The sequence below is a fragment of the Lolium perenne genome, chromosome 6, assembly GCF_019359855.2.
Source record: "Lolium perenne isolate Kyuss_39 chromosome 6, Kyuss_2.0, whole genome shotgun sequence".
Classification (NCBI taxonomy): domain Eukaryota; kingdom Viridiplantae; phylum Streptophyta; class Magnoliopsida; order Poales; family Poaceae; genus Lolium; species Lolium perenne.
The window spans coordinates 128,844,131-128,868,240 of record NC_067249.2 but is presented as its reverse complement, the minus strand read 5'-3'; the positions used below and the strand labels follow the sequence as shown (position 1 = coordinate 128,868,240).

Below are 24,110 nucleotides of genomic sequence, written 5' to 3'. Positions count from 1 at the left end.
TCTGATTAGTGATGCATATCCAATCACCTGCTTTTGTTGAGCTTGCAAGATCGACTCCACATGATAACGAGTATGATATTAGTGCACCAGAGCTTCCAGTCTTATCTGATAGAAACATTACCCTTTTTGCTACTAGTGAGTATCCCAATCTGGATACCCTATGTCGAGTCAACTATGGCCCAAACAAGACTGAGGGGTCGCCAGGAAGCACTTCTTTCCGCATAATGCATATATACCCCATTTGGAACCACTATGTGTAGTCAAAGCTCTGCCGACGGAGTGAATTTGAACTGATCATGCCATAGTTGCAGCCTAACAACAGTAAACAATGACCAATTCCCATGATGCTCTTTTACCAAAATTTTGATGTTCGCGATCATCTTAGTCTTCTGGTGCATATGGTGGGGAATGACATGATTTTCAATGGTGCTAGCCGGGCCGTATCAACGATTAAGACGAAGACGAAGATTAAGGAGGAGTTCGAGCGATCACGAATAGCTACAGTCTTCCGTACCGATAGTTTTGGTTTTCCGGAGCCGCTGACGTTGTGGTGGCACTTAGGAGAGTAGGCTTCGGTTAAGCGTTGTTTTCGGCCTTCTGGCTCTTTCTTTTATATATTTAATAAACCTTCTATGGTGTATTCTAAAAAAAAAATGTTGTTCAGCCCAAATCTAGACTAGGAAGGCAACAATTTTTTTATACATTTCTGAAACAATAACAAGATCAATATGACTAGCAAGCAGGCATATGGAATGACAGATAGTTTCCCTTGCTCTTTTCACTAGATGAAGCAACAACTCTGAATGTCTCATCGAAGTAAGTCCTGAAGACCTTGCCGAAGATTGTCCCTCATTCTACAGGTTACAGAAGCATAGATGATTACCATATAATGAATTGGCATGTTTAATAACAGAAAGAGGGGGCAAACATGATACAAACTCCATTCATTAATATAACTTAGTTTCTTCACAACAACAGATAGGCTACATTGCATAACGCATTATTACATACATGCGACATCGGTACAACAAAACACACTAGAAATACTAACTCAACTCACGACTGAAGCTCCCTTGTAGTAAGCTCACTTCTTGTGAAGGCTACAGAAGCAGCTCTCCTGACCTACGTCTCTAGCAATACAAGGAGGCTGACAAATCCCATCCTTGTACCAGACCGCCCGCTTCTCCACTAGCTCGCGCAGGAAGTAGTCCAGCTTATCAATGTTGACACTGGGCATCACCACAACATGAGCTATGTTTCCCTCACAGGCGAGCTGCCACCTTCGGACGAATTCCTCATCCTTTGGCCTTTCAAACACTACTGTGCTACTGAGCTCGTTAAGCATGGCTCCGATTCCTGCTGCGTTGAGACGGTCTTTCAAATAGTGTGCGTTTCTCAAACACTTCTGGACTTCCTTCTGAAATCCTCTATAGCCTTTCTGATTCAGGGTGTACCAGAGGAAGATAGGAGCATGGCCATTCCTGCTTCCCATGATTGTTGCATCCCTTGATGCAAGATATTCCACATTGCTAGAAAGGGCATTTATGTGCTCCAACCTTGTTATCTGAACACCACATGGCATGGGGCATCCTACAAACTTGTGGCCGGAGACACTCACACTCCCAATAGGTTTCTTAAATGTCACTTTAGCTGCCTAGTGAACAGAAATACATGGGAATCAGGAGAATGAACTATGAAGACAATTCTGATACGAAGCAGGTGTGAACAGGTGGCGATGAAAAAACAGTTACCTTCTTAACAAACGGTATCATCAGTCCAAAAAGAGCGCCATCACAATGGATATAAAACCGGTCTTTAAAGCCACTTTCTTCAAGGGTTTTAATAACCAGGTCAAGATCATCAACTGCTCCCTTCACGGTTGTTCCTGCATGCCAAGTATATGTTTTCAAAGCAGCACACACGACACAAGAAGGAATTATCTGAAAGATTGAAGAACAAACAAGCTCACCAATGTTGACATTTATAATGGCAGGTTTATCTTTGTTTTGCATCAGCTTTCTCTCAAAATCAGAACAATCAATTTCTCCAGAAATATGGGTGTCCACCTTGACACATTCCATCCTGTACATTCTTGCTGCTTTGAATACTGAATAGTGAGACTCACGAGAGGCGTACAGGATTCCATTAGGGAATACCTCTCTCCTGTAAAAAAAAGTTTTTTCAGAAGATTTAGTACCGAATCAACATTCCATAACAAACTGTGGCATATAACAAATTCAACAGGGCCATTTTCAAGTACTAACCCGACAAGAATACCATGCAGGTTTCCTTCTGTTCCACAGTTTGTAATGTATCCCCAGTACTCATCCTTCTCTAATTCCCAGAGTCGAGCAAACCAATCCAATACTCCCACCTCAAACTGCCTGGAATGGACACCATAGTTGCTCTCGATGAAGGGGTCACCAAGGTTGTTGATGGAGAAGTGCTGCAGCTGGGCAAGTGCACCATAATCGAAATCCAAATTGTATGGGTAACCTTCATGAGAAGAAAAAGATGACGTAAGATTGCATTGCTTATTATAGGTACTGGTGAAGCACTCTCAGATAAAATAGGTCAAATTATTCCACAGGAATCCTGATTTATGCCTATGCTGCCACCGTTCCAATAGTACTATTTGTTTGCACTCCACATTATGCAATTGTTTTTAGACAGAAAATGAGAGTCACAACAACGCATAATAGTAGTCACGACACTAATTTACTAGATGACATGTATTCCATATGACTGAATGAATGATGCCACACAAATGTATTATATTATTTATAACAACCAGATTGCAAACCAATACCCAGAAAAGCTTGGGTACGCCTATTCGATGTGCGGAGGTGGAGCTTAATATTGTAACTCAACATCTTATGTGTCTGGTGAAGCACTTCCCGGTCACTTACCATGGAATAGATCTGTCGATCTGAAGTTGCGCAGCTCATACTATCAGCCTGCTCTATAGAAGATCTATGTCAAGGTTGCAGGATGAGAAACAGGAAAGCACATGATGCGGGTCCACCTTGTTCTTGTCAAATCTGTCCCCGCTGCGCCTTGCATGCACAGACTGCTTGCGGTCGATACGCTGAAGTGGCTCAGACCTCAGAGTGGTCATCGACAAGAAATGAAGGGGCATCATTTGGAAGGATAGCTGCTATGCCACCTGGAGGAATGTATGCCATGCAATGGAATTGGTGGTCTGGGGGTGAAGTACTTGCAGATAAGAGCTGCGTGTTGTTGCGTCTGGGATGGCTGTGGATGCAATGAACAAACCAAAACAAACTGTGGGTTCACTTCAAGATCTCCTGTTATGACACTGCCACGGCAATGATGTAAGCGTTCATAAAGATAATTCTGGGTAGTGCTAAGCTACATGAACTCCGGTCAGATCAATGGATTGATAGCCAATCTATCGCCGAGTTGGCACCAAAAATTCTCGCCGTGGTCACTGTTCATGCTGTCAAGCGGAGATCTCTGATGAAGTGGAGCTGGGTCTGTGACATCACCACCACCCTGAATGCGCTGGGGATTATTGAGTATGTGCACCTCAATGTGCTGATCACACAATCCAATGTCTGCCTGGAGAAAGATGTTCAGATCATGTGGCCCTAAACTGAGTCTGACATACTCGAAGTCAGTCTCTGCTTTCTTCACGGGTATGGTCGAATCACGGCTCATTTTTAAGAGTCAATTTACGCTGCAGGAAAGGGCAGTTGAGCATACTGCACTTGTCTAACTTTACATTTACAATTATCAACCCAAGAAAAACCTACTCCAGACAAAGTGCAGTATTTACACGATGAAGGAAAGAGTAGTAGTTTACAGTGCCGAGAGCTTTATTGGAAGCATATAGTCATTCCTTAGTTGCAGCGCAGCATATGGAAAGGAGACAGTGGTAACTGACGGACCAACTGAACAAGGACATGGAATATGTTTGTCCTAAATTCACAGGTAAAATGATACACGCGCATAACACATCGCTTAATTCAAGTTTGGGCTACCCAACTATCCAATGTCCGGTTAGTGTTACACTATCAGATTAATTTGCTATTATAGCCTACATATAATTATGATTATAATTCTATCCTTTCAAGAAAATAGGGCCCATTTTTGAAATTTGGCACAGGGCCCCAGATTTTGCCGGCCCGGCCCTGGATATGATTTAGGTGTTGTTGCGTCTTGGATTGGTTGTGGATGCAATGAAGAAACCAAAACAAACTGTGCGCTCAATTCAAGATCTGCTGTTATGACACTGCCTAGGAAATGATGTAACCGTCCAAAAAGATGATTCTGGGTAGTGGCGAGCTCCACGAACCCCGATCAGAACGCGCCGAGTTGGCACCAGTAATTGTCGCCGTGGTCACTGTTTGTTCTGTCAAGCGGAGATCTCTGATGAAGTGGAGCTGGGTTCACTGACATCACCAGCATCCTGGATGTGCCGGTGATTATTGAGTATCTGCACCACAATGTGCTGGTCAGACAATCCAATGTCTGCCTGGAGGAAGATGTTGAGATCATGTGGCACTTAACTAGGCCTGACGTACTCAGTCAGCCTCTGGTTTGTTCACGGGCATGATCGAATCACACTGTAGAGTTTGAGAAACAATTCACGATGCAGGAAAGGGCAGTCGAGCATACTGCACTTGTCTAATCTTTATAGTACTAGTATTTACGATTACCAACCCAATAAACTAAAAACCTACTACTCCAGACAAGTGCAGTATTTACAGGATGCAGGAAAGAGCAGTAATTTACGAGGCAATGCTGAGATCTTTAATCAGAAGCAATCCTTAGTTGCAGCGTAGCGCATGTAAAAGGATACGGTGAGAACAAGGTACATGGAGCATGCTCGTCCTAAATTCGCAGCTGAAACGATACACGCGCACAACGAAATCGCTTAATTCACCACCACCGAAGTGAAGCATCCGTAGATAGCGCATTTACGGAGAAGGAGACGGGCAAAGGCAGCATCTTTATTTTTATTTTTTTTGGCTCACTCAAAATCAGAGAAAAGATATGTCGCAAGCGAGACGAATGACGTCGCGATCAGGACAGGCACGGGCACCGGACCCGTCCGAGAAAGCGGGGACACGCACGCGCACGTCGCGACGTCGGGTCGCTGACGAGCCAGATCGGAGGAGAAGGACGGAAAAGAAAGAAAGAGAGCAATGGGTAGTATGTAGTACGTACCGAGGTGGTGCTTTGTGCGCTCGACGAGCGATCTGCGGTAGAGCGCGAGGACGCTGGCCATGGTGGCCTCGCGCTCGCCGGTCTCGTCGTCGTCGGCGTCGGGCTCCTTGACGGCGAAGCAGGCGGTGTGCATGTTCCTCCCCATGACGACCTCCCGCTTGCCCTCCCCCTCCTCCACCATCTCCGGCTCCATCTCCATCGGGAGCGCCACCGCCGCCGCCGCCGGCTCCTCCAGGTGCGGCGCCTTGCCGTTGCCGTTCGCGCCCAGATCCGCCGCCCCGTTGCCCACGCTCCCAACCATCGTCGAGAATATCAGGCAGATTTGGGGAGGAGGACGGGAGAGAAGAGGGGGCTGGGAGGGCTCCGCGGGGCTGCACTTATACTTGGCCGCAGCTCGCCGCGCCTCCGCCTCGCGTCTCGCCGGGTCGCGCAGATCGGACGCGGTGGGGCGCCGCGGGTAGGTTTTTGATTCGGACAGTGATCCGTGGGGCCGGGTATCATGTGGGTCCCACGCGTCGGTGGGGGAGCGAGGTGTGCGTGGAGGTCGGTAGGCGCTGGGCAGTGAGAGTGACAAGGAGAAACGTGGCTGTCGTTTCTCGGGGGAGGCTGCTTACGCGTGGGGCCACCTAAAAGATTCTGCACAGATTTTCATTTCTTTTATTTCACGGTTTTTTTTTTCTTTTTTTGGGTAGCACGGAGGGCGATGACTCGATGCCACGTGAGGAGGTCTCGATAAGATCGTGTCGTGGAGAGTCATCACGGATCTCACGATTCATGCTCTGCGGCAGCAAATTATCTTACGGAAAATCTATCTCTAAGCTGATCTGGTTTTAAGATAGGACCAGGTCAGTTGTCGCGGCCACGCGATCGCCATCCGACGGTCTACAGCTAGCGGTGCGTCCCTGATCAGCGGAGGCCCACGCGCAGTCTGATATGTGTTTGGTACCCGTAGCCTGGCGTCCCAACCTGGGGGTGGGTGGAGAGTGAATAGTCGTTCCCCATTTCGCCTTCCGCCTTCCAATTTCCTCGTCGCCTCCCACCGCCGCGGGGCTGCAAATCCGGCGATGATTCTGTAGTTTAGGCTGCCGGAGTAGCCGGGGAGTTCAGGTGCTGCTGATACTCCCCGTCAGCGAGGACCAATTTGATCTCAGTTCGTCTCGTCCCAACTCAAATCGGCTTTTGTAGCCTGCCGCATCGCCGAATTTGACCTCGTTTTTCAGGTCGCATCCATCATTCCGTCGTCGAGGGCTTCGTCTTCGTCGTCGTCGTCGCCGGAACGTTTTCTCCAGGTGTTGGCTGCTTCTTCTCCTCGTCTCAAGCCAAGGTATCGACGTTCACATCCTCGTCACCGGCAGCTACTTCTTCGGGTTGCCGACAACATCATCGCCGCCAAGTCTCTTCCTCGCCGTCGGCAGCAACTCCCTCCCTCGAAGGCGCCAACGACAACATCCTATTGTAGAAGACGACATCCTCGCCCGTTGGGAGCAACATCTTCAGGTCGCCGATAGGATCATCGCCGCCAAGTCTCTTCCTCGCCGTCGGCAGCAACATCCTCTTGCAAGAGACGACATCCTCGCCCGTTGGGGAGCAACATCTTCGGGTTGCTGACAACATCATCGCCGCCAAGCCCATCCCATCCCGCTTCGGCAGCAACATCCTGAGGCTGCGACACCACCCTTTTTTAACAGCGGGTATGTGTAATATTTTTTGGTAACATCCTCATAGGATGTCAATGTCATGTTTACTGATTACATCTGTTGCTTATGCTACACCTAGTCGAGTTATGTATAGGCATGCGACATCCAAATTGCGCAATATGTTTAGCGTAGCCTACTCATGGCACATTCTAGCTAGGTTACATCTCACAGTATGTGACATCTCAGTTGTTGGAGTAACATCTTAGTTTTCGTGCCACTTCTAGTGTTCGTGCCACATCGCATCTTTGTGTAACATCTGAATTTAATTTTTGTGACATCTCAGTTGTTGGAGCAACATCCTTAGTTCAGGTGTCCCTTCTGAATTTAAAATCCGTGACACCTCATATGTATTTGGAGCAACATCTTAGTTCAGTCGTCACTTTCTAGTTTTTGGGCCACGACGCATCTACCTGTGACATCTGAATTTTTAAGTATAACATCTGAATTTAATTCTGTGGCATCCCAAAATTGGAGCAACATCTGATATTCTAAGAGTAATATTCTGAATTTTAACTCTGCGACATCTCCTTTGCTGCAAACATTTTAGGCCAGATGTCACTTCTATTAGGTAGTAGTTTCTTTTCCTCATGGAGATAGTTTCTCAATGTATTTCTAACTGAATAGATCTTCTAGAAGCTGGAAGGGGATTTCGTGAGAAAACTGGAAGTTATTCACAAAACATGCAGTGAAACGGGGTAAGTTTTCTTCCTGTACCTTATCATAGATGTTTGCTTCTCCTCAGCAGATCCTGTACTGGGTGTGTTCTCTTTAGCAGATTGCGTACTGGATGTGATTTTATTGAACAGATCTGCTACTAGCTAGAAAAGGTGATTTCTGAGTTAGTAAAAAGCTGGATGTCGTTCACAAAACATGCTGTCAAACGGGACATGTTTTCCTCCAGTACCTTATCATAGATGTTGTTTCCCCTCAGCAGATCCTGTACTGGATGTGGCTTCAGAAGTTATTGCAAGACGTTTTAATACGAAATGGGGGATGTCTTATTTTTTTAGCAAATCTTGCCCAACGAAAACAGTGGGATGTCTTCTTCCAAGAAATCTGGCCCACCAGAAAATTCCGTTGGTTGAATCAGGGATGTTTCTTCCAGCAGATCTTCTCGATAAACCTGGTAGATGTTACTTTTGGTTTTTTGATAAGTTGAGAAGAGAAGGGAGAAGGGCTCAATGGCGGCCGACGGGATCAACGGAGAAGAAAAAAGACGAGAGAAGGGGGCGGAAGGGAAAGGTGGAGGAGATTACTTTTTTTTTTGAAACTGGAGATTACTTTGTGGGAGGGTGGTAATAAATCGTCTAGGTATTTTTTTTTTCTGTCCGTGCACACGAGGTCCCCGCACGGTTGCCGGGTAGACAGGGATGGTGGTCCCTACCGGTTTCTAATTTTGGAAGTAACTACCGTATGGAATAGGAAAGTTTTTCTGACCTGACGTTAAGCTAAATTCAGGTTGACCTGAATGTAGTCGCATCCATTATCTTAACCAAAAAATATCCCCACTCCATATTAAATAGTCCGTAGATTTAAAATTCCAGATAAGTCTGCGATTGTTTAACTACCTCCATTTCATATTAACTGTCCTAGATTTTCCTAGATATGTATATTTAGATTGTGTAGATAGATATACATGTAAGCAAACATATGACGGATTTACATAAATCTGAGTAAATTAGGATATCTACAACGGTTATCTTGTGGTGATACCTAAGATATTTGTCGGAAACCTCTTAGCTGGGAGATCGTCTCTTAGCAAGAAAATTAACATTGTTCTCCATTCGATGTCTTATCTAAGACATTGTTTTTTAAGAACCCTCCATCTCCCTCCTCCTCTGAAAGAAATGAGAGAGCTAGGGTGGAAACCCTAGCAGCCGTTGCCATCTGCTTAGTTATCTACACAGGAATTGACAGGTCCCCGCCTCCTCTGCTAGCCCTTCCGACGGCGGGAGGGGGTTGGGACCTCGGACATGCGCTCGGTGTTGTATAAGGGTCCCTAAAGTTAGAGTTTGTTCAAATGGCATCGTTGTTATGGTGGCTATGGCGACGTTGTAGAAGGGTCCATAAAGTTAGAGTTTGTTCAAATCATTAGTATGGAAAAGCCTACTAGTCGCGTGTCACTACTAGTCGCAGGCTGAGGCCCGCGACTCGTACCTCGCTAGTGGTATTCACTACCTTTCGTGTTGTAACATCCCAAAAATTTCAAAACAAAGAAAATGAATTTCCTTATTTCCAAAATTTGGAACCAACAAAAACTTTTCTTAAATTAAGTTTGATACATATTACTCATGCTTAACTCTTGTGCTATTGCCATATTTGCTTGTTGAGGTATATTGAAATGATCTTAAACCCTAAACCTCACCCCTCTTTTCACCATCCAAGTCAAAACAATATAAAAAGAAATTAAATAAGAAAAGGGTTTATGTGTCTATGGCTATTTTTGTAAAACTTTACCCTAGGCCTTTCTACCTTGTTTAGAGGATTGGAAAACCTTAATAAACCTTACCTAGTACTTATCAAACCAAATCCAAGGTGAAACCAAAGAAAATAAAAAAAGAAAATAAAATGCCATAGAGGCACATGAGAGTAAATAGCAAATTTGTGAATTTGAGGATCTTGACTCTAATACTTGTTGTGAATGGTTGGATCACTCCTCTATACCATTTCAACACTCAACAACATCAATTGGATCAAGAAAAATCAAATCAAAAATAAAATCAACATATGCATATAGGCATATGTGGCACATAGCCATATTACCAAATCTTGTCCTATGCACTCCTACCTTGCCCAAATGGTGTGAAACCACCTCTAAACCTAATCTCACACTAAATGGACCCTAAACCATGCCCAAGTAAAGCAAGGGGAACAAAATAGAAGATTAAGAAAATTTGGCATTTCACCTCTTATGTGTTTATGGCCATTTTTGCAAATCTTTGAACTAGACATTTTGGAATGGTTTCAATGGTTTGAAAATGTTCCTAAACTAATAAGAATCACTTTTGATTCAAGAGAAAACCAAATCAATAAAATAGAAAGAAAAGAAATGAAGAAATACCCATTTTCACTCACATACACTTTAGCCAAATATGCAAATCTTTAACCAAGGCCACCATTGTTTGTGCCTTTGCTTGTGAAACACATATATATCAAAAACAAACACTTTTGCATCAAAGAAACACAAATAAAATCAAAGGAAAAAATCAGAATTCAATTACATGTGATAATGGTCACTTTGCCACTTTTTAACATCATGCCTACTTTGCACTCCTGGTTTGGAAGATTCTTAAACCAAACTTGGCCAACTCTTTCCACCTCATCCAAGATCATGTCAAGGTGAACATTGATACGTCTCAAACGTATCTATAATTTCTTATGTTCCATGCTACTTTTATGATGATACTCACATGTTTTGTACACACTTTATGTCATATTTATGCATTTTCCGGCACTAACCTATTGACAAGATGCCGAAGAGCCAGTTGTTGTTTTCTGCTGTTCTTTGTTTCAGAAATCCTACAAAGGAAATATTCTCGAAATTGGACGAAATCAACGCCCAGGGTCTTATTTTTCCACGAAGCTTCCAGAAGACCGAAAGGATTACGAAGTGGGGCGACGAGGCGACGCCACGCCAGGGCCGCGCGGCCAAGGGTGGGGCCGCGCCGCCCTGTTGTGTGGGCCCCTCGTGTCGCCCCTAAACCTACCCTTCCGCCTATAATAAGCCTTCATCGAGAATACCCCAGTACCGAGAGCCACGATACGGAAAACCTTCCAGAGACGCCGCCGCTGCCAATCCCATCTCGGGGGATTCAGGAGATCGCCTCCGGCACCCTGCCGGAGAGGGGAATCATCTCCCGGAGGACTCTTCATCGCCAAGATCGCCTCCGGAGTGATGTGTGAGTAGTTCACCCCTGGACTATGGGTCCATAGCAGTAGCTAGATGGTTGTCTTCTCCTCATTGTGCTATCATTGTTCGGTCTTGTGAGCTGCCTAACATGATCAAGATCATCTATTTGTAATGCTACATGTTGCGTTTGTTGGGATCCGATGAATATGGAATACTATGTTATGTTGATTATCAATCTATCATCTATGTGTTGTTTATGATCTTGCATGCTCTCCGTTGCTAGTAGAGGCTCTGGCCAAGTTGATACTTGTAACTCCAAGAGGGAGTATTTATGCTCGATAGTGGGTTCATGCCTCCATTTAATGCAGGACGATGTGAGAAAGTTCTAAGGTTGTGGATGTGCTGTTGCCACTAGGGATAAAACATCAATGCTTTGTCTAAGGATATTTGTGTTGATTACATTACGCACCATACTTAATGCAATTGTCTGTTGTTTGCAACTTAATACTGGAAGGGGTGCGGATGCTAACCCCAAGGTGGACTTTTTAGGCATAGATGCATGCTGGATAGCGGTCTATGTACTTTGTCGTAATGCCCAATTGAATTTCACACTACTCATCATGACATGTATGTGCATTGTTATGCCCTCTTTATTTGTCAATTGCCTAACTGTAATTTGTTCACCCAACATGCTATTTCTTATTGGAGAGACACCACTAGTGAAGTGTGGACCCCGGTCCATTCTTTTACATCGAATACAATCTACTGCAATACTCGTTCTTACTGTTCTTTGCAAACATCATCATCCACACTATACATATAATCCTTTGTTACAGCAGGCCAGTGAGATTGACAACCTCACTGTTACGTTGGGGCAAAGTACTTTGATTGTGTTGTGCAGGTTCCACGTTGGCACCGGAATCCCTGGTGTTGCGCCGCACTATACTCCGCCACCATCAACCTTCACGTGCTTCTTGGCTCCTACTGGTTCGATAACCTTGGTTTCTTACTGAGGGAAAACTTGCTGCTGTACGCATCACACCTTCCTCTTGGGGTTCCCAACGGACGCATGTTGTACGTGTATCAAGCTCTTTTTCTGGCGCCGTTGCCCGGGAGATCAAGACACGCTGCAAGGGGAGTCTCCACTTCCAATCTCTTTACTTTGTTTTTGTCTTGCTTTACTTTATTTTATTTACTGCTTTGTTTGCTCACTATATCAAAAATACAAAAAAAAATTAGTTACTTGTTTTACTTTATTTACTATCTTGTTTGCGTTCTCCATATTAAAAACACAAAAAAATTAGTTACTTGCACTTACTTTATCTAGTTTGCTTTATTTACTACTGCTAAAATGGGTACTCCTGAAAATACTAAGTTGTGTGACTTCACAAGCACAAATAATAATGATTTCTTATGCACACCCATTGCTCCACCTGCTACTACAGCAGAATTTTTGAAATTAAACCTGCTTTATTGAATCTTGTTATGAGAGAGCAATTTTATGGTGTTAGTTCTGATGATGCTGCTGCCCATCTTAATAATTTTGTTGAACTATGTGAAATGCAAAAGTATAAGGATGTAGATGGTGACATTATAAAATTAAAATTGTTTCATTTCTCATTAAGAGGAAGAGCTAAAGATTGGTTGCTATCTTTGCCTAAGAATAGTATTGATTCATGGACTAAATGTAAGGATGCTTTCATTGGTAGATATTATCCTCCTACTAATCTTTGAGAAGTAGCATAATGAATTTTAAGCAATTGGATAATGAGCATGTTGCTCATGGGAAAGAATGAAATCTTTGGTTAAAAATTGCCCAACCCATGGACTGACTACTTGGATGATCATCCAAACCTTTTATGCAGGATTGAATTTTTCTTCGCGAAACCTATTGTCGCGAAACCTATTGGATTCAGCTGCTGGAGGTACTTTTATGTCCATCACTCTAGGCGCCGCAACAAAGCTTCTTGATGATATGATGATTAATTACTCTGAATGGCACACGGAAAGAGCTCCACAAGGTAAGAAGGTAAATTATGTTGAAGAAACCTCCTCCTTGAGTGATAAGATTGACGCCATTATTTCTATGCTTGTGAATGGTAGGACTAATGTTGATCCTAATAATGTTCTCTTAGCTTCATTGGTTGCTCAAGAAGAGCATGTTGATGTGAACTTTATAAAAAATAATAATTTCAACAACAATGCTTATCAGAATAATTCTAGTAACAACTATAGGCCATATCCTTTTTATAATGGTAATGGTTATGGTAATTCTTATGGGAATTCTTACAACAATAATAGGAATGTACCCCCTGGTCTTGAAGCCATGCTTAAAGAATTTATTAGTACACAAACTGTTTTAACAAATCTGTTGAAGAAAAGCTTGGTAAAATTGATATTCTTGCTTCTAAGGTTGATAGTCTTGCTGCTGATGTTGATCTTTTAAAATTGAAAGTTATGCCTAATGAAAATAAAGATATTAAGTCATTTGCTACAGCAAACGCCATCCAAGTTAGAATTAATGAGAATATTAGATTGATGGCTGAATTGCGTGCTAGGTGGGAAAAAGAAGAAAATGCTAAAGAGAATAATGTAGCTAAAGTTTGGACTATTACCACCACTAGTAATAATAATGCTTCACATGTTGCTACACCTCCTACTATCAATGGTAAAATAATTGGTGTTAGCAATGTTTCTACTCCTAATGCAAAGCGTGCAAAACTGCCTGAAACTGCTGAAATTACTAAAATTGCTGAAACTGCTTGTGATAAAACTGCTGAAATTTTTCAAAATGTTGGGGACAATGATCCCATTGCTGTAGATCATAATGGTTTAGATTTTGATGATTGTCACATCTCTGAAGTTATAAAGTTCTTACAAAAACTTGCTAGAAGTCCCAATGCTAGTGCTATAAATTTGGCCTTTACAAAACATATTACAAATGCTCTCATTAAAGCTAGAGAAGATAAATTAAAACTTGAAACTTCTATTCCTAGAAAGTTAGAAGATGGTTGGGAGCCCATCATTAAGATGAAGGTCGATGATTTTGATTGTAATGCTTTATGTGATCTTGGTGCAAGTATTTCCGCTATGCCTAAGAAAATCTATAATATGCTTGACTTGCCACCATTGAAAAATTGTTATTTGGATGTTAATCTTGCTGATAATTCTACAAAGAAACCTTTGGGGAGGATTGATAATGTTCACATTACGGTTAACAATAACCTTTTCCCCGTTGATTTTTTTGTCTTGGATATTGAATGCAATGTATCTTGTCCCATTATATTGGGAAGACCTTTTCTTCGAACTGTTGGTGCTATTATTGATATGAAGGAAGGTAATATTAAATATCAATTTCCTCTCAAGAAAGGTATGGAACACTTCCCTAGAAAGAGAATGAAGTTACCTTTTGATTCTATCATTAGAACAAATTATGATGTTGATGCTTCGTCTCTTGATAACACTTGATACACACTTTCTGCGCCTAGCTGAAAGGCGTTAAAGAAAAGCGCTTATGGGAGGCAACCCATGATTTTACTTCTGCACTTTTGTTTTATATTTGAGTCTTGGAAGTTGTTACTACTGTAGCAAATTCTCCTTATCTTTATTTTATTGCATTGTTGTGCCAAGTAAAGTCTTTGATAGTAAGGTTCATACTAGATTTGGATTACTGCGCAAAAACAGATTTCTTGATGTCACGAATTTGAGTAGTATTCTCTGTAGGTAACTCAGAAAAATCTGCCAATTTACGTGAGTGATCCCCAGATACGTGCGCAACTTTCATTCAATTTGAGCATTTTCATCTGAGCAAGTTAAGTGCCCCAGAAAAATTCGTCTTTACGGACTGTTCTGTTTTGACAGATTCTGCCTTTTATTTCGCATTGTCTGTTTTGCTATGTTTGATGGATTTCTTTATTCCATTAACTTTCAGTAGTTTTTTGCAATGTACAGAAGTGTTAAGAATGATTATGTCACCTCTGAACATGTGAATTTTGATTATGCACTAACCCTCTAATGAGTTTGTTTTGAGTTTGTTGTGGAGGAAGTTTTCAAGGATCAAGAGAGGAGGATGATACAATATGATCAAGGAGAGTGAAAGCTCTAAGCTTGGGGATGCCCCCGTGGTTCATCCCTGCATATTTCAAGAAGACTCAAGCATCTAAGCTTGGGGATGCCCAAGGCATCCCCTTCTTCATCGACAAATTATCAGGTCACCTCTAGTGAAACTATATTTTTATTCCATCATATTTTATGTGCTTTACTTGGAGCGTCTGTTTGTTTTTGTTTTGTTTTGTTTGAATAAAATTGGATCCTAGCATTCATTGTGTGGGAGAGAGACACGCTCCGCTGTTGCATATGAACACATATGTTCTTAGCTTTATTCTTAATGTTCATGGCGAAGGTTGAAACTGCTTCGTTAATTGTTATATGGTTGGAAACGGAAAATGCTACATGTGGTAAATGGTATAATGTCTTGAATAATTTGATACTGTGCAATTGTTGTGCTCATGTTTAAGCTCTTGCATCATATACTTTGCACCTATTAATGAAGAACTACATAGAGCTTATTAAAATTTGGTTTGCATGATTGATCTCTCTAGAGTCTAGATATTTTCTGGTGAGGTGTTTGAACAACAAGGAAGACAGTGTAGAGTCTTATAATGCTTGCAATATATTCTTATGTAAGTTTTGCTGTACTGGTTCATACTTGTATTTGCTTCAAACAACCTTACTAGCCTAAGCCTTGTATTGAGAGGGAATACTTCTCGTGCATCCATAATCCTTGAGCCAAAAACTATGCCATTTGTGTCCACCATACCTACCTACTACATGGTATTTCTCCGCCATTCCAAAGTAAATTACTTGATTGCTACCTTTAAAATTCCATTCTTTGTCTTTTCAATATATAGCTCATGGGAAAATAGCCTTAAAAACTATCGTGGTATTGAATATGTACTTATGTATCTTATTTCTTAATAAGTTGCTTGTTGAGAGGTAACCATGTTTCTGGGGACGCCATCAACCATTACCTTTGTTGAATATCATGTGAGTTGCTATGCATGTTCGTCTTGTCTGAAGTAAGGGTGATTTATCATGATCAATGGTTTGAGTATGCATATTGTTAGAGAAGAACATTGGGCCGCTAACTAAAGCCATGATCCATGGTGGAAGTTTCAGTTTGGACAATCAATCCTCAATCTCTTATGAGAATATTATTTGTTGTTGAATGCTTATGCATTAAAGAGGAGTCCATTATCTGTTGTCTATGTTGTCCCGGTATGGATGTCTAAATTGAGAATAATCAAAAGCGAGAAATCCAATGCGAGCTTTCTCCTTAGACCTTTGTACAGGCGGCATAGAGGTACCCCTTTGTGACACTTGGTTAAAACATATGTTATGCAATGATAATCCATGTAAATCCAAGCTAATTAGGACAAGGTGCGGGCACTATTGGTAATCTATGCATGAGGCATGCAACTTATAGGATATCTTATACATAACACATATGCTTTATTACTACCGTTGACAAAATTGTTTCTTGTTTTCAAAATAAAAGCTCTAGCACAAAAATAGTAATCCATGCTTCCCTCTGCGAAGGGCCATTCTTCTACTTTTATGTTGAGTCAGTTTACCTACTTCCTTCCATCTTAGAAGCAAACACTTATGTCAACTGTGCATTGATTCTTACATGTTTACCTATTGCACTTGTTATATTGCTTTATGTTGATAATTATCCATGAGATATACATGTTGAAGCTGAAAGCAACCGCTGAAACTTATATCTTCCTTTGTGTTGCTTCAAAGCTTTCTACTATGAATTTATTGCTTTGTGAGTTAACTCTTATGCAAGTCTTATTGATGCTTGTCTCGAAAGTACTATTCATGAAAAGTCTTTGCTATATGGTTCAGTTGTTTACTCATTGTCTTTACCATTGCTTCGAATCGCTGCATTCATCTCATGTGCTTTACAATAGTATTGATCAAGATTATGATAGCATGTCACTTCAGAAATTATCTTTGTTATCGTTTACCTACTCGAGGACGAGTAGGAACTAAGCTTGGGGATGCTTGATACGTCTCAAACGTATCTATAATTTCTTATGTTCCATGCTACTTTTATGATGATACTCACATGTTTTGTACACACTTTAAGTCATATTTATGCATTTTCCGGCACTAACCTATTGACAAGATGCCGAAGAGCCAGTTGCTGTTTTCTGCTGTTTTTGGTTTCAGAAATCCTACGAAGGAAATATTCTCGGAATTGGACGAAATCAACGCCCAGGGTCTTATTTTTCCACGAAGCTTCCAGAAGACCGAAAGGATTACGAAGTGGGGCGACGAGGCGACGCCACGCCAGGGCCGCGTGGCCAAGGGTGGGGCCGCGCCGCCCTGTTGTGTGGGCCCCTCGTGTCTCCCCTAAACCTACCCTTCCGCCTATAAGAAGCCTTCGTCGAGAATACCCCAATACCGAGAGCCACGATACGGAAAACCTTCCAGAGACGCCGCCGCCAATCCCATCTCGGGGGATTCAGGAGATCGCCTCCGGCACCCTGCCGGAGAGGGGCATCATCTCCCGGAGGACTCTTCATCGCCATGATCGCCTCCGGAGTGATGTGTGAGTAGTTCACCCCTGGACTATGGGTCCATAGCAGTAGCTAGATGGTTGTCTTCTCCTCATTGTGCTATCATTGTTCGATCTTGTGAGCTGCCTAACATGATCAAGATCATCTATTTGTAATGCTACATGTTGCGTTTGTTGGGATCCGATGAATATGGAATACTATGTTATATTGATTATCAATCTATCATCTATGTGTTGTTTATGATCTTGCATGCTCTCCGTTGCTAGTAGAGGCTCTGGCCAAGTTGATACTTGTAACTCCAAGAGGGAGTATTTATGCTCGATAGTGGGTTCATGCCTCCATTTAATCTGGGACAGTGACAGAAAGTTCTAAGGTTGTGGATGTGCTGTTGCCACTAGGGATAAAACATCAATGTTTTATCTAAGGATATTTGTGTTGATTACATTACGCACCATACTTAATGCAATTGTCTGTTGTTTGCAACTTAATACTGGAAGGGGTGCGGATGCTAACCCCAAGGTGGACTTTTTAGGCATAGATGCATGCTGGATAACGGTCTATGTACTTTGTCGTAATGCCCAATTGAATTTCACACTACTCATCATGACATGTATGTGCATTGTTATGCCCTCTTTATTTGTCAATTGCCCAACTGTAATTTGTTCACCCAACATGCTATTTGTTATTGGAGAGACACCACTAGTGAACTGTGGACCTCGGTCCATTCTTTTACATCGAATACAATCTACTGCAATACTCGTTCTTACTGTTCTTTGCAAACATCATCATCATCTACACTATACATCTAATCCTTTGTTACAACAAGCCGGTGAGATTGACAACCTCACTGTTACGTTGGGGCAAAGTACTTTGATTGTGTTGTGCAGGTTCCACGTTGGCGCCGGAATCCCTGATGTTGCGCCGCACTACACTCCGCCACCATCAACCTTCACGTGCTTCTTGGCTCCTACTGGTTCGATAACCTTGGTTTCTTACCGAGGGAAAACTTGCTGCTGTACGCATCACACCTTCCTCTTGGGGTTCCCAACGGACGCGTGCTGTACGCGTATCAAACATCTTTGGTGTTGACCATCATGGTTGACTCTGCCTAGGTTGACCAGAATAGAGATGACAAGTGGAGACTTTGAAACAAAGAGAAGATTAGCCCCATTTTGAAATCTCAAACCAGCACCATTTTGACCACCACCACCACCATTCTACTCCTTTGAATATTTGAATCAACTTCACCAAAAAGAATTTCAAAATTTGACCAAAAGTTTCATGCGGCCAATTCATCAAACACCTTGCAGGCAACATTTCAACTTTGGCACACATCCTATTAACCACTGGTTTTTAGCCTAAACCCACTTTACCCTGGCCATCATTGAACCCTCCTCACACCTCTGCATCACAGCAAGGCAAGGGTACCACAGTACAGGGCTTGGCATGATCAAAGCAAGCTCATGCCGGCCATGATTGACCTCACCATGTCAAACCCTACCCTGGTTCTCCCCTCTCCACAGAACCTTGCCAAACTAGCCTCTCTCACTCTGCAAAGCAAGCTAGACATGGTCTCTGGACCAAAGGAGCACGCCATTACCCTAACTCGATCGCGATCACCACGCCAGGGCACGCCAGCGCGCGCATGCACACTGCCCTGGACGCGCCAGTACCTTGCCTCGCCTGGTCGCGTCTGTCCTTCTCTCCCTCTCTCCTCGCGCACGCGCACCCTACACCACACCAGAACCCTCCCAGACAAACGCCATTGGCCGCGCGTGCACCGTCGCCGTCGCCATGATCAAACCCCTGCCGCCACGGTACTGCAAGCACTCCAACGTCGCCAGCACGCCTCATACCACCTCTCTCTGTGTCGTCAAGCTCATTAGCTTCGCCTAGACGTCGCCTACCCCCTGCGCACCCTACCTTGCCCCTTAGCCGCTTGAATCGCCGGCGCCATGGAGGACCTCCACGGGTACCCACAACACACACGCGCAACTATAAATAGAGCCTCTCCCGCGCCTTCTTCTCCACACCAAACTTGCTTCCCTCCTTCTCCTTGATCTCCTCGACCCACTTTCCCTCTCCAATTTACACCGTAGCTCGTCAATTGCTCGCTGGAGTCCGCGGCGGTGCTGAAGAAGAAGACGACGATTGCCGCCACCATTGGAGTCACCGCCGGTACCAGATGAACAGCCGTCATCCGCAACGCCGCCGTGCATCGACGCCGTTGATCGCCGGAGCCCCAGCTCACCGCCGACCCCCTACCTCCGCCGTGCCAGCACCTCCCTCTCGTCGACGACGACGACGATCAACCGTTGGATCAACTTCTAATTGCGCAGCCCACGTTAAAAGGTACCGTTTCAGCTGTTAACAGTCGCTGACGAGTATGTCCCACCCTGTCGGTTGGCCCACGGCGCGCTGAAGCGTTACTGGGCCAGCCCAGTTCGTTTTCCCTCGTTCTGGCCCTTCTCCTTTCCCGCCTAGGCCCATAATTCAAATTCAGATAAATTACTTTAGTTTCAATTCAAATACTGATCCTTTGCTAGAATTCAAATAGTTTCAAATCTACAAGTCCAAATTTGGTGATTTAAAATTTTCTAGAAAGCTTATGAAATGATCTAGCTAATCCCACTGGTTTGAACCCTAGAACTATTGTAGAATTTGAATAGCAAAAATAACAATTCAGAGAGTTTTCAGAATTCAAATAAATCTAGAAATTCAACCATATTGAATTTTGAGGTGATTCCACCTCTCATAATTCAAATTTCACAAACTCTAATTGTTTATGTAAAAATATCACATGGTTACTTTGTATGATCATGGGCTAGAGCAAAATATTGGCTATGTAGTCAATAACTAGCCCATTTAAACCATTCCAAATTTTAGGATTTCAAATCTATGAGGAGTAGCACCTCATTTAAATCATCTTCCAAAGTAACTTGAAGTGAGGTGATGACCTTGGTTGCATGGTCTCATACTTGCTCACTTGTGGAACTTAAATCAAAATAGTATTTAAATCACATGAGATGATGAATCTCATTTAAATCATGTTTCTCAAATAATAAGTGTGAAGTGTTGACCTTGGTCAACATGTGATCCCACCTTTATGAATTGAGGAGATTAAATCTTAAGAAGATTCAATGAGAGGAATTTATTTCTCCAAAGAACTAAAGAGAAACCCTAATTCACATTTCAATGAGAGGAAATTATTTCTCTAATACTAAGTAAGGAAACCTTAGCATAATTTTGGATAAATATTAAGTAGTGATGCTAGATCATTTGTGTGAGCCATTAAGGCTAATTAAGTCTACTTAAGTGTTGTTTTGTGATTGTATCCTCGTATTCGTTTATAGACGCTAGTACCGGAGATTATCAAGAGGAGGAGGTTTTCTACCAAGAGGAAGAAAAAGAAAACTTTGATCACCTCACCAATCAAGACAAGCTATTACCAATGCAAACTAGAATAATGCAAAGCTCTACAAGAGCAAGGCACCATTACCTTTTACTTTATGCATAATGGTCCTATCCCAAGTTTTTACTTTGCAAGCTTTATTAAATTTTATGTATCAAAGTTACTTTTTGATTTATGATTCACTTGGTTTAGTTATGGAGTAGTACAAGAGCATCACATTTAGCCTAGCAAGCTCCAAGATATTTAGCACCCCTCATAACTAGTTGCTAGTGCTAAAGATTCAAAGTAACTACTCTAGTTGGGAACTTGTGAAATGAAATGACTTTGAAAACCTTGGAATGAAGAGTCATTCTATTGAGAGATTTTGAAGGTGAATATGACTGGTGAATGACTTGGTGAATTTTATAAAACTGATGGTTGGGTTCGGATGCGATACCATTTCCAATTCTTAAGTACCCCCACAATACCTGAATCTGGGTAAGGCTTGACTGGAAACTTATGTATTTTAGTATGGGTTCCCTCTGAACAAGCATCATAGGGGTTATGCCGAGGCTGCCTCCATTGAAAGTGAAATGACGTGAAATGAGGTGAATGTCCTACCCAAGCCCTGTGCAGTTCCCGGGTTGGCGGTTTGCTCTCACCGGGAGGCCAAACTCATGGGGAGAGGTGCCTATACTAGGGTATGTAAATGAAATCTTAGGATTGGTAGTTCGTGTACTGCGTACGATAAATCAGGGTCAGTTATCCCTGACGAACTATTGCAATTGTTGTGGCACAAGTGTACAGCCTCTGCAGAGTTTAACCTATTCGAATAGCCGCGTCCGCGGTCATGGACAGTTGGAAAGGCCATACTGTTCCGTCATCAGAACTTTTCTAAAAATACGAATGGTGACTTGTGACTTGAATTGAAAGGTGATTTTGACTTTGAATCACAACTGAGTTGTGGGAATGACACTAATGTTTCCACTTGAGTTAAGCAAATAAAGAGGTTTTGATTATTAAAGTGCTTATGAAATAAAACTGGCTTTATGGAAATGAAACTAGAGCTTAGAACCCCCTTACTATAGTTGATAGTATTTACCTTAGTATTAGTTTGCGAGTACTTTAAAATACTCATGGCTGTGTCCCTGGCTATTCAAATGGCCAGACTATGAAGAGGAGTATCAGAACCCGGAAGAAGGACAGCAGGACGTCTACGACAACTAGGACCACTCCTGACGTCAACAGTTGCCTGTGGAATAGATGGACTACTACTACGCTACTTCGCTTCCGCTATGTGTTTTGTAATTGATCAGTGGATCATCTATTATTGTAATGAGACTGGATCATGTGATCCTTTATTTGTAAGACGATTATGGTATGTAATGAATGATGTGTTGTGATATCAATCTATTATGTCTCGCAAAAACAATATTCCTGGGATTGCGAGGAATGGCATAATAGGCATCTGGACTTAAAAATCCGGGTGTTGACACGTGTGCCCACCTTGCACGCAACCGGTAGTCCAGGTACCAATCACGTGTCAAACTTGGCGCGCTACCAATTATATACTAGTAGCATGCGCATGTCCGGTTGGCTGCGAGTGTATTTTTCTTTTGCAATTTTTTAAAAAAGCTTGGACTAGTGTCGAGTTGTTGACGTGATTTTATACAAAACACCCTAAAAATAAAAAACCATCGAGTCCATGACACCTCTTTGTGGTATTGATGAGATCTAGGAGAGGATCGAGCAAGTCGCCGGAGGTGGGCGTCACAGCAGGGCGTCAGAGGTGGTCGCCGTTGCCGGAGTGAAGGTGTACTTGTCGCCTAAGAAGAGGTGGTCGCCGAAGAAGAGGTGATCACCGGAGGTGGTGGTCGTGTTTGGGGCAAAGATGGAGAAGGGAAATATGAGGAGGGAAATAAGGTGAAGAAGGGGAACATGAGGAGGGGAGAAGGTGGAGAAGGAGTCGAGAAAGAGGGAAAAGTGAGATTAAATAGGAGGATTTTTTACAAAAAAATAGGATTTAGATTTTTTTTGCATCAAAATCTAAATCCTCTGAAAACTCTAGTTTTATTTTTGAATTTGAGGAATCTAAAATTCAAAGATGTAACTTTTTTGCATATTTATTTTCATATACAATACTTTATCATCGAAGGTCGTATGCGACCTCGAGAGCCATTTTCCGAAAGATGATGTAACTTTACATAATATGTCGAAATTCATGTTTATTAGTTTTCCTAACAACTATAACCCATAACACATGGCCATCTCGAAGGACTCTGAAATTTAAACTTTCTACCATTTTTTATATTTTTCAAAATTGAAAAGGCGACAGGGGCTGAAAATCCTAGAAATTTGTAGTCACGGGTCAAAATTTAGCTCGCTACCAATAAGGGGTTAGTAGTCATGGGTCAAAATTCAAACCACTATTTTGGGTCACTCGCATCCTACCAGCCAAATATATTGGAAGCGGGCGAGCAAAGGGACATGCGATACAGTCGCGTGCCTCCATTACCGCTTTACGCAGGTCCCTTTTGGACCCGAGTGTAGCCATATCCCACCTAGTAGTCGCATGCCCTTCTCTCCTCTCCCCTACTAGTACAATCACACCAGTCGTGTGCGTGTTTCTGGTCTGCAGCTACTAATAGTTGTCATGTGCGTTCATATAGCTGCACTTCCAATCAGCGTGCCTCTATAGCCTTTTCCCTACTAGTGAATGACATTGTTGTTATGGTGCCTATGGCGACGTTGTGCGGGACAAAAAGAAAGTATAGTCGCCCTTTGTCGGCGGTGATCACGTCGGTTGCGTTGAGGAGGGCGGAGTTTCATCTGGTTGCCGCTTCCCTCGGGTGGTGGATCTCGTCTAGTTTACGTGTACTATAGGTTTCCTGTTAGAAATTTCAGATCAATTTAAGAGTTCAATGGCGATGACTTCGGCTCTTGAGCACTGGTTCTTAGGGGCATGTGCACGAAGATTTTCCATCTGGCATAAAAAAACTTCATGTCGGCTCTAGTAAGAGAGCGATAACAGCGACGTGTCGACGACTCACCCTGGCGGAAGTAGTGGTGTTTGGGTGGTCCAAGGATCTGGATATATTTTTATTATGTTTAAGGTGCTTTGTACTTCTTGTAAACTCATGAAATAGATCCAGATCTTTCTTGCACTCGCAAAAAAGGGAGTTTCTTGCAAAAAACATTATTTTCTTTTTGATCGTGACTATAAGGGATAACGTTACGATATAATTCATTGTATAACATGTTATTTTTCCCTACCTAGTTACATGCGATTGTACATGCTTATTTTCGAACCGAACGGGTTCAGAAATAACCGTCGTGAATTTTCCAAGATTCACATTTATCTATGTGCTAAAACGTATTTACATAATACTATT

General features: G+C 42.6%; 1 protein-coding gene and 1 long non-coding RNA gene across 3 annotated transcripts; one reads left to right on the top strand and one right to left on the bottom strand.

The window, feature by feature from the left end:
• Positions 1–929: 929 nt before the first annotated feature.
• On the bottom strand, positions 930–5,565 carry LOC127334569 (serine decarboxylase 1). The gene is made up of 5 exons (XM_051361059.2): positions 5,194–5,565; positions 2,265–2,496; positions 1,970–2,163; positions 1,752–1,885; positions 930–1,654 (listed from the first exon to the last, which is right to left on the bottom strand). The coding sequence occupies exons 1-5, from the start codon at positions 5,492–5,494 to the stop codon at positions 1,085–1,087; spliced, it is 1,431 nt and encodes a 476-aa protein (XP_051217019.1). The 5' UTR covers positions 5,495–5,565; the 3' UTR covers positions 930–1,084.
• Positions 5,566–5,662: 97 nt separating this feature from the next.
• On the top strand, positions 5,663–10,979 carry LOC127334570 (uncharacterized). Of its 2 annotated transcripts, XR_007872252.2 has the most exons (3): positions 5,670–6,343; positions 6,414–6,884; positions 7,515–10,979. It is a non-coding gene; the product is annotated as an uncharacterized lncRNA (long non-coding RNA). The 2 variants fall into 2 exon arrangements; XR_011747250.1 differs by having other exon boundaries at positions 5,663–6,884.
• Positions 10,980–24,110: the final 13,131 nt, after the last annotated feature.

Excerpts from the sequence above, each read along its gene's own strand:
- LOC127334569 (XM_051361059.2), bottom strand. The coding sequence starts at position 5,494 with ATGGTTGGGAGCGTGGGCAACGGGGCGGCGGATCTGGGCGCGAACGGC. Across the intron at positions 2,497-5,193 it reads GCGCACAAAGCACCACCTCG|GTTACCCATACAATTTGGAT; the intron begins GTACGTACTACA and ends CTTCTCATGAAG. Across the intron at positions 1,886-1,969 it reads CATTATAAATGTCAACATTG|GAACAACCGTGAAGGGAGCA; the intron begins GTGAGCTTGTTT and ends CTTGGCATGCAG.